General features: G+C 38.9%; 1 protein-coding gene across 4 annotated transcripts in view; it reads left to right on the forward strand.

The window, feature by feature from the left end:
* The window catches only part of GRK3 (G protein-coupled receptor kinase 3), a 316,600-nt gene that overhangs the window by 243,665 nt on the left and 56,970 nt on the right, over positions 1–15,965 (forward strand). For all 4 annotated transcript variants that reach the window (XM_083146472.1, XM_083146488.1, XM_083146479.1 and 1 more), the window contains exons 11-12: positions 3,859–3,989; positions 13,944–14,038. In XM_083146472.1, coding sequence (XP_083002598.1) covers positions 3,859–3,989; positions 13,944–14,038 — 226 coding nt within the window. The remainder of the gene's footprint in view (positions 1–3,858; positions 3,990–13,943; positions 14,039–15,965) is intronic.

Genomic DNA, 15,965 nt, shown 5'->3' on the forward strand with positions numbered 1-15,965 from the left:
AGTTGTTATTGAGGATCATGGATATACCCTCCAACACAAACTCCCTTTCCTTTTCCTCCATTTGTGCTTTAATCAGGTGGTACTCTGTGGCTGCTATGCCATGTTGATGTTGGATTATAGTGTACAAAGCCCTAACATCAGCAGTGACCAACAAATCACCTTCCTCCCACTTCAGGTCAGCAAGTTTATTGATCACTGCTGTAGTATCCTTAGTATACGATTGAGTTAATTTTTAGTTTTTTGTATGTATTTTTATCTGCCAATTGCTTGGCTATCTCTTTATGATAATCTGTTTTATTGAGAATGATAGATAGATAGATAAAAATACATGCAAAAAACTGAGATGCGACCCCACCACCCAAATCCAGAAAAAAATGGATGTCTTTATTAATTTGTACCTAACGCAAGGGAATATCACGGAGGAGGAAGCAAAATATTTAAAATTGGATAATCCTTCAATCCCCGTGATATATGTGCTTCCTAAAGTGCATAAAAGCACAGTAAACCCTCCAGGGCGCCCCATAGTGGCGGGAGTGGGATCTATAACTTCTAATCTATCCCACTTTCTCGACCACAAGATACAACCATTGGTAAAATTAACTCAATCGTATACTAAAGCGCTGCGGAATCTGTGTGCGCTATATAAGAAACTGTTAATAAATAAATAAATAATAAAATAAATACTAAGGATACTACAGCAGTGATCAATAAACTTGCTGACCTGAAGTGGGAGGAAGGTGATTTGTTGGTCACTGCTGATGTTAGGGCTTTGTACACTATAATCCAACATCAACATGGCATAGCAGCCACAGAGTACCACCTGATTAAAGCACAAATGGAGGAAAAGGAAAGGGAGTTTGTGTTGGAGGGTATATCCATGATCCTCAATAACAACTTCTTCTGGTACGAGGGGGACTTCTACCTCCAGACGGCAGGAACTGCTATGGGCACCAGGCTGGCACCCAGTTATGCCAATTTATTTATGGCGAGGTGGGAGGACCAACATGTTTGGTCCAAACACCCCTGGTGTGCCAGCCTGGTGCTATGGGTCAGATATATAGATGACCTCCTGTTCGTCTGGAGGGGAGGGAGAGAGGCATTAGAAGAATTCTGCCTACATCTTAACAACAATGATCAAAACATCGAACTAACCTTTACCATAAGTCCCAGTTCTGTCAACTTTCTCGACATTACCATCTTTATTGAAAATCAAAAAGTTTATACAAAAAACTTTTCAAAGCCCACTGATTGTTGTTCCTATATCAGCAGAGAAAGCAATCATCACATAAATTGGATTAAAAGTATACCATCCAGCCAATTTTATAGATTGCGTAGAAACTGCACAAAAATTGAGGATTATCAAATCCAAGTAGAAGATATGAGGAAGAACTTCGAACAAAAGGGGTATAATCAAGAATGGATAAAAGACGCCTATACTAGGAATCTTTGTGAAACCATTCCCTGCAAAGATGGTATTGATGTTAAAAAAATGGATGAAGTCCTCTTTATTACCAAATATACCTCACAGCACAAACAGCTGGAGGGCCTCATTATCAAACATTGGGGAATACTTGGGAAGGATCCTCTGTTAAAAGAGTTTGTGGGTCCACGCCCAAAATTTGTGTATCGCAGGGCAGACAATCTCAGCAATATTCTTGTGAGAAGTGCTCAGGTGGTCCCCAAAAGAACCACTAGAATAACATCTAAGGGGTTTTACCGCTGCGGTATGTGTCCTATGTGCCGTGCATGCAAAACCGCACCAAAAATAACGGAATTTAGGTCCAATGTAAATAAAGAAAGTTTCCCCATCAAAGAATTTATGACATGTAATTCTAAAAATATTATATATCTATTAGAATGTCATTGTGGGGAACAATATGTGGGCCGTACTAGTAGACATCTTAAGGACCGCCTGGCAGAACATGCCAGGAATATAAAAAAAGGGTATGAACTACATAACGTGTCATTACATTTTAAGAATAAACATTCATGTGATTTGAAAGGATTAAAATCCTTCTGTGGTATCATGACTTGTAAATCAGATTGGAGGAGACACAATATTGAAGAAAAATTAGCCACTATGGAAATGAAGATGATTTTTAATCTTAACACATTGATCCCTAACGGGTTAAATGTAGATTATGAATATAAATGGCTAATTTAGACATGTTTTTAATATGTCTTTCATCTCTCTCCTCTCTTTCCACCCGGCTTCACATGAATTATGTTATATGTTACACATGAGCTATATTTTTAAACATATTGCTTTTAAACATATTGTATTTAAAATTTTTTTAGATTAATTGCATGTATTCTGTGTATTTTAATATATGTACAGAGTTTTATACTGTTTTTTTTATTTATATATATTTATTTATATTGTATAACTGCGGGATAGTGCAATAGAGGGTCTGTAAACCACTGCCTAATTAGAAGCCGGGCATAGGTGAAAATCTATAGGTCAATGGAACCCATGTGATCATATCAGTCACCCTTTATATATCCTAAAAGCAAAGAGGCGGATCATCTTGAAAAAGGATACACAAGATATCCGAAACGCGTTGATGATTCCACAACAGAACCGCCGCAAGCAGTGAGTGAAGTGAGCAGCGCAAGGTCCGGCATCCCGTCCACATCACCGTCTGACGGAGATCAGCCTCCAGCGTCTACACTCGCCGCCTGGGTACTCGTGTCTGCAGCACGGACCTCTCAGGCAGTTGGAACTCACTCACCTACGCATTATTCGAGTTTGGATTTTAACCCTGTCTACTTTACCTGTACCGTTGTGTGTTGGAATAAACCCTTTTACATCTAACCGCTGATTCCTGAGGTGTTGGATAAAAGATACCCTTATGTGAACGCGTGACTGAAATCACAAGTAAGTTGAGTTCATGCTGACATGAGATCCTATGCTGACATGCTGTTTTAAAAGAAACCATTACGTGTACACCTGCCAGAATTATACTGTAAGTTGAGTTTCTTCTGATAGGATTCAACGGACTGATCATTCTGAGAGGACCATAAAAGAGAGGTCCCTTTGAGATATCTTTTATTAGTAAAAGTCTCAGCGCAAGGCTCCTAAATATCTATCTTCCTTACCATTGTTCTCTGGGGTTGGGCGTTAACCCTAATTAAGGAGACCTGCTGCACATAGTCAGCGCAAGTTTCAGAAATCCCCCATATTTATGTAATTAAAGGAAGACTGGGGGCATGTTATTAAAATAAGCCCTACCCCAAAAATAAGCCCTATGGTCTTTTTTGTTGGAAAAAAAAATAAGACCGTGTCTTATTATCGGGGAAACACGGTAGTTATGTAAAACCTGTATTCTAGTAACTGAAATATCAGAAGACACCCCTCTTTATTGTGCTCATGATTTTACGGCCACCAATTTGCTACTTGTATGGCTTATAACGGCAGCATATCTGAACTATTGTTATATGCAATACTTTTCCCCTCTTTCCCTTTCTATTTCTTCCCTCTGTTTATTAACCAAGACCTATGCAATTGTACCAACCTTTTGACCTGTTTGACACTGTTTGTCATGTCAAAATCTTTGCTATCTTCATAAAACCTTAATAAAAACAATTGATTAAAAGAAGAAGAAGAAATCAGCCTGTGGTCCACACCTTCAAGATTAGCAGCCGCTTATGCCGCTTTGTAAATAAAGCCCTTTGGCCTGTGACTGGAAAAATGTAACACGTGTGTTTATGTACAAACATTTACACACATGCATTGTATCATGTTGTATATTAAATGTACCCATTTATTGCATTGTACCTATGGTACCAATATTGTGGAGAATGTCTAACAATTTGTTTATGGGTCATAAATGAATTGATTTTCTTTGTGAATTTCAGGCGGTGATTTGCACTACCACCTCTCCCAACATGGTGTCTTCTCAGAGAAGGAAATGAGGTTTTATGCTGCTGAAATTATTCTTGGCTTGGAACACATGCACAACCGCTTTGTAGTATACCGAGACTTAAAGGTAGGTGTTTGTTATACCACACATACTATTAAGCAGTACTGTCCTATTTATTTGTGGCTTTATTTATCATGGAGTATTGTAGACCGCATTAGCTTTCCATTACTTACCAAGCCTCTACTAAGCATTCCTAAACCAAGCAAGTACCTTTGAGCATTCGGCAGGAAGCTTTAGAAAAACTCTTTGGGGTAAATTTACTAAGATGGGATTTCTATTAGATGGGATGTTGCCAATAGCAACCAATCAGGTTGTATCTATTATCTTCTAGAAGATGATAAATAGGTAGTAGAATTTTATTGATTTCTATGGACAACATCCCATATTCAATAGAACTCCCATCTTAGTAAATTGACCCATTTTTTATTTTTTTTCTAGAATTTTATGGTTTATAGCTCTATGATTAGATTTTTATTTAAAGTTTTTTAAAATAGGGAGGTTCGCGAGTAGAAAAGTGTACAAAATAGATAAGACTCTGGGCCTGATCCAGCTTTATTAGCAAAAAAAAAAGAAAAAAGCATACAAAAGGGCAAAACCCTCTGCACTGCAGCTGGGGCAGATTTACAGTTATCCTTGGTAAATTGTCATAGCTAATTAATCTGCCAGGGGCTATTCAATTAGCCATGATAATCCAGCACTTCCAGAATGCAAAGTGACAATTATAACCAGCCATTTTCCACGATAACACATTGGTATGGGAACTTACCCCAGGTCCCATGTATTATCACCAGTTTTGTGGGGGATTTCTCAGATGATAAAAAAACTAGCTATAATGGGACAGTCCAATAATGCTCATTGTGATATTCGCTTTCAGCCAAAAAATGTATACACCTATTGGGATACCCTCCCAAAACCATTATTTATGATTTAGTGAAATAAACCTAAAGCTTCACCTGGATTTAGGTAGTTGAAGTTATTATTTCTGAAAGGTAACAATTTAGCTTCATTTGATTTGCAATCTTAATCTTTCTCGTATATCTATTTGAAATCGGGTACCCCAGTTTAAAATGAGCATCTGTCATAAGCTATTATGAGAAATTCAGTTATTAGCATCTGCTCGCAACTTCCTGGGGGTGGCAAGCTGAGATGAGAAAAATGTGCCCAGATTTATGCGGATAAACCATCTTGCGATCTCCCGTCACTTTAGATGGGAGATTGGGGGGTGTTAAACAATGAAATATAGAATTTTACCAAAGCCTCAAGGTTTTTCTTATTCAATTGAAGCAGAGAAAATCAGGTGCAGTAATTTTGTATAGAAATTGACACCGCGTTATTTTTCAAATCCCCAAAGTAACTCTAGTATTTCCTAAAAAATGTTATTAGAACGAAAAATTGTTAGGACTTGCTTCAGATCCACTTGGACACCCACCCATCTAATGTCTAATTAAGCAATTGGAAGTTTCCAATTAGCTTAATGAGTCCATTATTACCCTACCTTATGGTAGTGCTTCCTCCTTCTATGACATGCTGATGTCTTCCACCTAGAATTCCACAGCAAGTATGTGAGATCCTTTTCATTATGAGGAATGCGTGTGTGTCCCAGTTACTGTCGTCATATGGGATTGTGAAGCGGGCGAAACACATCAGCTAGTGCCAGGGTGTTCCATGGCCGTATATGTTTAATTTTTTACTCTCCTGCAGGTTTGGGACAAGTCATTTTGCGACCTTTTTTTTTGCTGTAGTTCAAAATTTGTTGCTATGAAAATCCTGCCTGCAATTAAAGATGCCCCATAGTATAATAAAGTTTGTTTTGTATTCTCTGGCTTATACTGCTCCTTTTATTTCTCTTAAATATGCCTTTATTCCGGTTATAATTTGTAGGTGGCTGTATTTTGTCAGATTTTTTTTTTTTGTTCTATTACAATCTGAAGAACCATTTTTTTTCTGGTATAAATCCATTTTAACATTAGTAACCGCAAGTATACTGTTTAAACTGATATAAACAGTTTAGTTATGACAAATCCTGCTAATTTAAATCATTTCTACATTGTTATTGCAGTGAGTATAACTTAATTCATTTTAATTTTGTCTGGTTTGTTTTCCGATTGAGAATTTGGTGTTTCTGACAGGGATTGGGTGTGGCACAGCTATGAATGAAATTTGTGGTCTCTTAATTTACTGGTTTTATTACTTTCATGCAATCCAGACTAGAACATAATTATCCAGCTCTTCTGTAAAAGGTCATTGCTCTGTAATAACGAAGTGTATTTGCTTAACATCCGCAAGCAGGACTGGCCCAATCTAGATTCTGTTTCTCAATAGGTGTCATTTGTAATCTCCCTGGGCTTTTCACATTGTAACTAATATAGCGTTTTACCATTTTCTTAAATATCTTCTTGACATTAAGACTAGACTAACAGTTCAGTTAGTGGTCATGGAATAGAACTTCCAGAAAAATACAAAGATCCTTTCAGTTTGTGGTTGCTGTTATCCTAACAAACACATCACTTCCTCTATCCTCGTCTCTCTTATTTTTTTTGGTCTTTCCACTAACCTAACAGCTGTGTGACATAGGTTTGTATTGCAGTTGTAGCTATCTGCCCTAACTTCTTAAAATTAAGCTATTGTTTTTGATGCCAGTGCGAAAGCCAGAAATCCCTAAGGGCATTCTAGGGGAGAACTCCCAGGGCTGTCAAGTTTTTCAACAAAACCATGTGCTCCGAAAGTCAGTGATCCCTAGTTTGTCATTTCAATGCTTGCTCTGTTTCTCAAGACAAGGTGTTGTTATTGAGAGCTAATACACACAGTGTGCCACGATGTTTATCTAGGATTAAATAGCACAGGGTTTGTCAGCTCGTGCTTTCCATACCCTTTTTTACTTCAGACAGAATGTCATTGTGCATGATGGGTGCTTCTGTTGTCCTGTTTGTGCTGGTCTTTCACCTTTACAATCCATCTGCCTCTTGCCCTCTCTGTAACACTTGTCATTTAATCTCACAAGCACATGTGTTGTGGTGGCACAGAGTTGACAATGAATAGGACACTAAACCTTTACAGTTTTTTTTATTTTTTTTCAAAGGCTCTGGGCCAGATGTACTAAGCTTGAAAAGTGATAAAATGGGGAGTGATAAACAACCAGCCAATCAGCACCTAACTACCATGTCACAGATGGTTTGAAAAACGACAGGTAGGAGCTGATTGGTCGGTGGGTTATCACTCTTCTTATAACTTTTCAAGACTTGGTACATCTCGCCCTATAGCAATAACGCCCCTTTCTCGTCCCGCCTGCGATTTCTCGGTCGCGGAGAACGGGACAGGGTCACTGCTGTCGAGCCAGCTTGACAGCGGTGACCCCACATTGAATACCCCCCAAAATGTGTGTGTATGCCCAATATCATTAACGACCTGCTCTCCCATGCAGCATTAACGCCTCCCGTCATCTGAGCTACAAGCTCAATGTTGACTATACAGTCAATAAGGATTGCAGCAGCTGAGGGACAGGTGATGTCACTGACGATATTGTTTACTGATTATCATTCAGTGTGTATAGACAATATTTTTTGCCTGGGCTTGCCTTCGATATTAGTAATAACTGTGTACAAAATAATACATTCCATTGCTAGTTGCTGCGTTCAGTTTATAGTATACTGGAAAAGAAGAGTATAGTGTGAGATCTGGAACTTTATAATATATAGAAGTCTAGGAGCCTGCACCACACGCACAAAGTATTTTAGCTAATGTTGTCTTATGTGGCCTGACTCCAAAAAATTGACATTGATTTTCATTGCCAAGTATCACAACACCATGTGACTCCTCTCCAAACTCTTCAACCTTTTTCCTTCTGATGCGATTTGTGAGCCAAAAAAAAAAAATGCACTCATAACTAAACTCCAAATGATTACATTGCCAAAAACTAGTATGTCAGTGTGAAGTGTGATGGGTCTGCAGGATTAACACGCAGCACTGATTATGTGGGTCATAGGAAACTTTATTTTTTATTGAAAACTAGGTGAATTGTATAATCAAAATGAGACATTTTAAAGCAGTATGTTAATATAACACTGTTTTATTCATGCTTTTCCCTTCCTCATTCCATTACATGCTCATGATCGCAAGGGGAAGAAAATGTTTTGAGCGAAACGTGTGCTGCTGGAAAGGTTTTTTACCCTTCCAGTGGGAGGAAAAATGCAAACTTTACTGGAGACGCACTTTGATCTTCATATTTCAGTGTCTATGGATAAACCACTCGGTTATGGTTTGAATAGTCGACAGTTACTAAGTCGACCACCAATGGTCGACAGACTAAAAGGTCAACATGGAATAAAGTCAACATGATTTTTTTTTCTCTATTTTGGTGTCTGTCAGCATAAGTCAACATAGACACCGTCTTAGTGTACCGCGTCCCCTCGCATGGCGAATGAACTTCAGGCACAGTGCCTCGCTATGCTTTGCACACTATAATAAGCTAAGTATGCCCACTGGGATGGTACTGTATGAACAAGTCAGTTTTGTTTAAAAAATCATGAAAAACATGTCTACCTTTTTTCATGGCAACTTATTTCATGTTGACCTTTGGATTGTTGACCTTATGAATGTCGACCTTTTTCATCTGGTTGACCTAGTGACTATCAATCTAGACACCGTTGACCTAATGACTGGTCAGACAAGAAGTCATGGGGGTATTAAAGGGGCATAATGCAAAACAAATGATCTATAGAATAATTAAAATGGTCCCTATCCCCCCCAATAATGGACGTCTTCCCACACTTAAGATAAATAAAAGCCCTGTATTCTGAAAAATCCTCCCAATATTTGACCGGAAATTGCCAATTTTTGAAGTCCTCAATCGAGACTGTTCACCCAAAACGTAGACATTTAGGAGGTATGATGATAATTTAGGGTTTTGGTAAGAAGACCAAACAGATGAATTCCAGAGACGGTATTGACAGACCGCACCGGTAATAGTGGGGTTAGGGTTGATTTAAGAAGATTTCATCCAAATTCTCAGCCCAATCCACCGGAATCGGGTGAAATCAGGCCCAAATCGTATAGTGTATGGGGGCCTTAAGGCTTATGCAAATAACCGGTGCTCACACAGGGACAGATTTATTCAGCTAGTTGAAGTGATAAGGTGGCTGGTACATTATCACCGACCATCAGCTCCTAACTTTCATTTTTCAAACCCAGCCTGTAACTTGACAATTAGGAGCTGATTGGCCGGTGTTGAAGTACCTGCCATTTTATCACTTCACCAAGCTTAATAAATCTGCCCCTCAGAGTGATCGGATGCAGCAGCACATCACAGAAGCCTGAATCAGGCCCAAAATGTCCTCTAAACTAGTTATATGCAGACTCGGTGTCTGGACTCTAATTACCATGGCTGCTCATCATCATATTACACACCTGCTTTTTGTCAGTTTCACATCATGTTGTATTCCAGAGTGACACACGAGCTTACTTACAGCTGTCATGAATTTTGCAATATATTGTTTTCCAACCTGATAACAACCTTTGATTAATTTGCCAAATGATGTGTAATGTGCAATCCCATTCATCTAATACTCAAAAAACAGGAGCTCTTAGTAGGGACACACGCTTGTAGCAATGAGGATGGACCATTTAACAACCAGTTATTATGGAAACATCTGGCAATGTGGGAGTAATATAATTTAGTCAAGAAATACTGTAAATCCAACCCAGTGAGTGTATCCAGAACAGGTCTCCTATAGAACAAATACTATGCGAGTTAGTTTTAATGACATGCCATGTGTATTTTTGCACATATTTTGCACTGTGCATCACTTCATCTTGCACATGAAGGGGCGTAATTGGGAGGAAACCTCTAAATTCAGAGAAAGTATGTCAGGAAATGGGTGCGAAGAGGAGTTGTGCGCTCTTGTAACTTCTCCTTCGCTGTGATGGATCGTTTTCGATCTTTGCACAAATTGATTATAATATAGGGCAATCCATGTACAGCTCGCCATAGGGGTGAGTACACTTTTTTCCCATGTACTCAATATGTGAGCAATTACAGTCACTTTGTGTTCAACTCTGCATAAGACCCTTGGTTATACATTGTAAGAACCAACAACATTTGCCTATTTCTGTCGAAGGCTCTTGGGTGGTAGAAAAGAATAACATGATACGTTCACTTAATACTGTCATTGGAGTATATATTTGTTAGCCATAAAGAGTCTTAGCTGCTCAGCAGGCAACATCATCATTTGTCTATGACATGTTCAGAACTCTCCTCTTCCCCCCCCATATCACATCAATCAGTCTCCTGGTGAAACCTAGTTGTATCACGCGCGTGCGGCTTAGATGCATTTTCAGAAAAATGAGACGCCCTACATTAGCAGAGTTGCACAGGACCCATCTTCCACTGTGTGGCATGCACAGGCTAGATGTACTGTGTGAGGATACATCTGCATCTATTACATTCATATTTCAGATTAAATTCATTAGTAAACTGAAAACGATGTCAAGGTTGTTTCTGTCCAATATTGTTCTTAATCTAATGTGTAGTCCTCGCTTCCACGTTTCCTAGCAGAACATTCCTAATGCTGTCCACTTTTCTATGCAGATGTGAGAGAAAAAGCTTGAAAGTTGTTTAGTTAGGCAACAAAGTGGCTATCTACCGTTTATACAAATGTCTAGTCTCACACAGTACTAAGAATAAAGTTTGCATTTTCACCACATGGGCTTGATCACCAAGTGATATCAAGATACCTTCTTTCATTGTGTGGCCAGCCATCCTGGCAGTGCATCTCAGCCCTGCAATGCATATATAACAGGGCTGACCTAGAGTAGCAGACAGGCCAGGATGCTCACACACGGGGTGATTTTGGTTGGTTTGCAAAAGCAACCTCCTTCTTTAATGAACACAACCATGTTGCACTGCAAGTTGGGCTGATGTAACATGTGCAGAGAGAGTTAGATTTGGGGGGGGGGGGGGGGTGTTCAAACTGAAATCTAAATTGCAGTGTAAGAATAAAGCAGCCAGTATTTACTCTAGTCTACACAAAAACAAAATAACTCACCCAAATGTAACTCTCTCAGCCCCACCTGCAGTGCACATGGTTTTGTTTATTAAAGAAGGAGTTTGCTTTTGCAAACCAACCAGAATCACCCCCACAGACTCTCCTTTTCCAATCAGTATGTCCAGAAAGATGGGAGGCAGGAGAGGGAGATGTGATCTTCCATGCTGTACTGCGTTTCCAGGTCTCTTCAAATAATGGGTAAACACTGGTTATTTACTTGTAAGCCCGCTCGAAGCAAAAGCTTCGAAAGCTAGTCTGCTACCTTCTATTATTCTAATTAGCATAGTTTGGCAGGAACTTTACTTAGACATTTCTGTAAATAGTAGATAGACACTGTATGGAAGATATCTATATGATCCATGATTTGTAACAAAAACGCTATGAATGCAGGGATAGTCCTATTTATGCTTTATGACTATTTGATATATGAACACCAAGAGTATTACTTTTGTTCACCAATTTTTTTTATGTAAGCTACCTATATCATTATTATCTCACCCAACTATAAAAAAAAAAAAAAAGTAATAAAGGTTAAGTTTTGGATTGATAATATCACAATTAATAAAAGTGTGCCTCCACAAAATAAATCTCCTTTTTGTACAGCTGATAGCACTTTACACTTTATAGCAATTACCTGTATATATTTTTGGGTACCTAATTTATATCCACTTAGGAGCTTATACAAATCCTGGTTGCTGGTTAAAGATACTACTTTAGTTGAATTTTTCTCCTGTGCGGGATATTCTTCTGTCTTGTTTGCCAAGTTGTTTAATGACTTAGTTGGTCTCTGGAATTGTTCTTCGTGTAGTGAAATGCAAATGTGTTTGTTATTTTCTCCCATTAGTATAGTCAAATAATTTGTTAATTGTAAACTGTTAGTGTGGGAATAGCAGGTCCATGTTAATACCAGTTTGCATATCTATCCACTTGGCCATGTCCTGGTTATGAGCAAAGCATTATTTTTATATAGAATAAACGAACACTTATGTTGGGCACATGCAATCTGAATCCATTCTGCATTAAGAACACACATGTGGTCAACCTGGATCAGATGCACTCTTTTAGCGTTAATGGAGCCTGTTACCAATATGCTTGACAATCATCCAATCAGAATATCACCAAGTGATTTATATGATCATACATACATACATGTGGTATTGTCAACTCCATGAGTGGTTTGCTTTCATCACCTGTGGTTACAGTGTATGCAGTTTCTTTTTAAAAAAAACTTGAAATGGTTTCAATAATGTACATTATTCAGGATACTACAATTCTATTCCCAAAGTGTAATAATACCAGCATTTTACTCTGTGTGATCGTAATGACCTATATTCCTAAGATTTCAAAACTCAATTCAGTTTTTAACACCGTAGCACTGACTTCTAGAGCAATACATTGATAGTATATTCCACGACAAGTCTTGCTTAACAAGCTAAGGTACTGTATTACAAATGGAGATGTAGGTATTTACAACGTCAACTTCACATTGTTGAAAGTTATGATGTCAACATTTCTAAAACGGAACATGCCATTTGCAAAATGCTAACTTGTGAACGATCATTTTGCATTAAGCAGCAGCAGATGGTTGCAGTTAACCCATAGTTACCTACCCTCCTGCATTCTGCAGGAGACTCCCTGAAATAGCAGCAATCTCCCTCTCTCCCTCATTAGTCTAGAAATCTCCCTCATTTCTCCTAGCCCACATTACACTGTTACATTTTTTGGTTAAAAAAGGAATGAGAGAGATACATTTACATTGAATCATCTGCACCATTTCCCAGCACTTTACCAAGTATATATCTCTTACTAACTGCTTTGGGGCTCATCTACATTTGGATATAAGTCATTTTAAAAGATTCCTCTCAGATGTAGCAGTATACACCCACGCTTCTAGGTACCACGTGCACAATCTCTTTTCACATTCTCACCATATATGGAACTAGACACGCCCTTTGGGTGTAGCATGACACGCCGTCTCAATGGGGCGCTGTGAAAAACTCTATCACCAACTATAATCTCCCTGAAACTAGTTTTCAAAAGTAGGCAAGTATGAGTTAACCTGGTGTGGCAGATACTGTATAGCATATTTGCACATGAGGATAATGTGAAAAATCCAGAGCAGGTTTTAGATCAGCAGCAGGAAAATCCAGTCCAGGTTTTCATTATTGGTGTGAGCTGGGTCGGGCTGATTAAGCAGCACCTGTGTTCTCCTGATATAAGGGTTTCCAGGACAGAGGGTCATTGTTCTTGATGGTGGAATAGCTGCCCAAGTGATAGGCTGTGGTGTGGGCTACAGTAGGGACCACTGGTGCTTTCTGAAGTGTTTGTACTATGCTGTGAGACCTGTATGCTGCAATGCTGTAACCTTTCTTGCAGTGGTGATTACGTGGTATGCTGTCCACCTATTACAAAAATAAAGACCAAGGCTTTATCTGATCCAGTGTATGTGCATCCTGGCTGATTGGAACAGAAATCTGGTAACTTACTGTATGGAAGCAAATGACAGTTGACTGTTTGCGTTGAAATTCTGGGAAACTGACAAAAACAGTCATACCCCTTTCACATCGCAACTAATTACCATGTACAAGCCGGTTTGACCCGGTAATTAGTGTGATGTGAAACGGGTTACTGTGTCCCATAAATTCTTACCGGTTTGTTGCCGTGTTGCTTGGCGGTGTGAACGGATTAAACTTTAGGGATTAGGCATACTCCATCGTAAATGCTACTAGATCCACAGGAAGTCATCATCACCTGACCACCAGACCCGGAACACACTGTTGGAGCCGGAATACTAGGAAAGTCACAACTTGTTATCTATTTATTCTAGGTATCTTAACAAATGATCTATGGGGACCTGATCAATGTTGACATTATGAATGGTGACTAAATATACCTCACCCTTACAAATGTACCTATAATTTATGGATGTGTGTGAGTAACTGATGATTTATTATAATATCTGCATCGATTGTAATTTCAGCCAGCAAATATTCTACTAGATGAGCATGGCCATGTAAGGATATCAGATTTGGGACTTGCGTGTGATTTTTCCAAGAAGAAGCCACATGCTAGTGTGTAAGTACATTACTTTTATAAAGATCTTACTTGTGGTGAGTGTCTTGCTTTGTTCTAGTGTTTTGGATCTTTTGCTTAAACTGTATAACAATGGGAGACCTAATGAAATGAGTCTTACATGATGACACTGAACCATAAATATAATTATCTGCTAGTGATGGACACACCTTTCTTGGAAAAAGTCTATGTTCAAAGCACATGCTGTGTCATGCTGTCCTGTGAGCAAATCATTCAGTAGTAGCACGGTTATCTTGAGAATAGCTACCTGAAACGGCACATACTGTACTGTACTCTTGCAGACCAGTTTATTTTTTATTTAAACATTCCAGCACTCAAAAGTGGTGGAGTTTGGTAATGGAGTGCAGTCGGTCCTTAACCAAAAAAGATGCAATTTTTAAGAATGTATCTGCTCCAATGTCAGATGATGAGTGCCTGAACCATAGTTACCAGCAACTATGCTTAACTATAGCATGAACATTACCTACCATACTGAAACTAACCCTTCCAAAGTGACCGGAGAGAAAACAACTTTTCCACTCACTTAATTTTTGTAAAGACTGGGGCTTGCATACAAAGACTAAGCCAGAGTATGTTTGCGTTCTTTATATATTGGTGTACACAAATACACCCATATTTACAAGTAGGTGCACATATGTATTTAGCTGCACTAAATTTATGCTGAACCCTACAAAGAAAGCGTACATAAATAAAATGGAAACCCACACAAAGAAGAAAGTGTTTGCCCTGGTGAGCTTACAGTCTAAACACACCTTTTGTAATTCTTTGGAATCCCCTGCTCACAAGAGCTGCCACGCCCTGTTGCTAAGCACCCTGCTCCCTTCGTTTACTCTGCTGATAGAATTGTGCTCGATGCTGTAACTTCTTGTTGACGTTAGTTGGATGGGTATGCAAAATAAGTATGACATTTAGTTTGCCAGTAAATATAAATGTTTATAAATAAATTATTATAACAACATAATATGTAAATGTCTTCTAATTGTTGTATGCACTCATTAGCTTGAGCCAAAGGGCGAATTTTTAAATGTAAAGATTTTAGCAAATATTTAGTATAATTAATTTTCATACACAGTCTGAGTTGTTCACACAAGTTTTTCTTTTTCTCATGTGAGGTATGGGGGTGTGGTATATTATCCTGACAGTCGGGATTCCGACAGTCATTAGTCAGACGTCGGAATCCCGACTGCACAGCGTGGGGAGCGCAATGAAGCCCCTTGCGGGCTCGCCACGCTGCGGGCACGCCACCTATTTTATTCTCCCTCTATGGGGGTCGTGGACCCCCACGAGGGAGCAGTCAGGATTCCGACGTCGGAGGAATGAGTGTCAGAATCCTGACTGTCGGGGAGCCGTCCGGCACCCATGTATGGTATTATTCAGTTAGTCTAGCTTAGTTAGTTGCTATGGGCTATGTCCAGATCTTTTCTCCCCTTTTCTTCTGCTCTCTCCCCCCTCATTTTTCGTTCTCCCTTATTTGCCATAAAGTACAGTATAAAAATAGATAAACCAGCTCAATTTTCCTTTTTTTCCCATCAAAGTTATACAGATGTCATAACCCTAAAATAATAAAATCAAACCAACTTAAAAAAAATTTAAAAAACAGTTTCCAACTAAAAATGGCAAATTAAAACAAAAGTAACATCACCTACCAGGAGTCACAGGTCGCGGATCCATCCATGTAGCATCTGCCCATCCTAAAGTAAGGGGGGAGAAAGAGAGAAGAAAAGTGCTGTCAAACAAAAAGGAGCAATCCGCATTCTATGCTCCGCAGTAACTCCATCTGCCTGCTGGAACAAGTACCAGGAGGTATATTGTAAGCATTTTTGTATTGCTATGGAAGAAAAAATAGAATATGCAGCGCTGTAGTTATTAAAACAATTTCTGACTAATGGATTGACTTTTAGCAGATTTT

Source organism: Crinia signifera, chromosome 1 (assembly GCF_055691185.1).
Source record: "Crinia signifera chromosome 1, ASM5569118v1, whole genome shotgun sequence".
Lineage (NCBI taxonomy): Eukaryota > Metazoa > Chordata > Amphibia > Anura > Myobatrachidae > Crinia > Crinia signifera.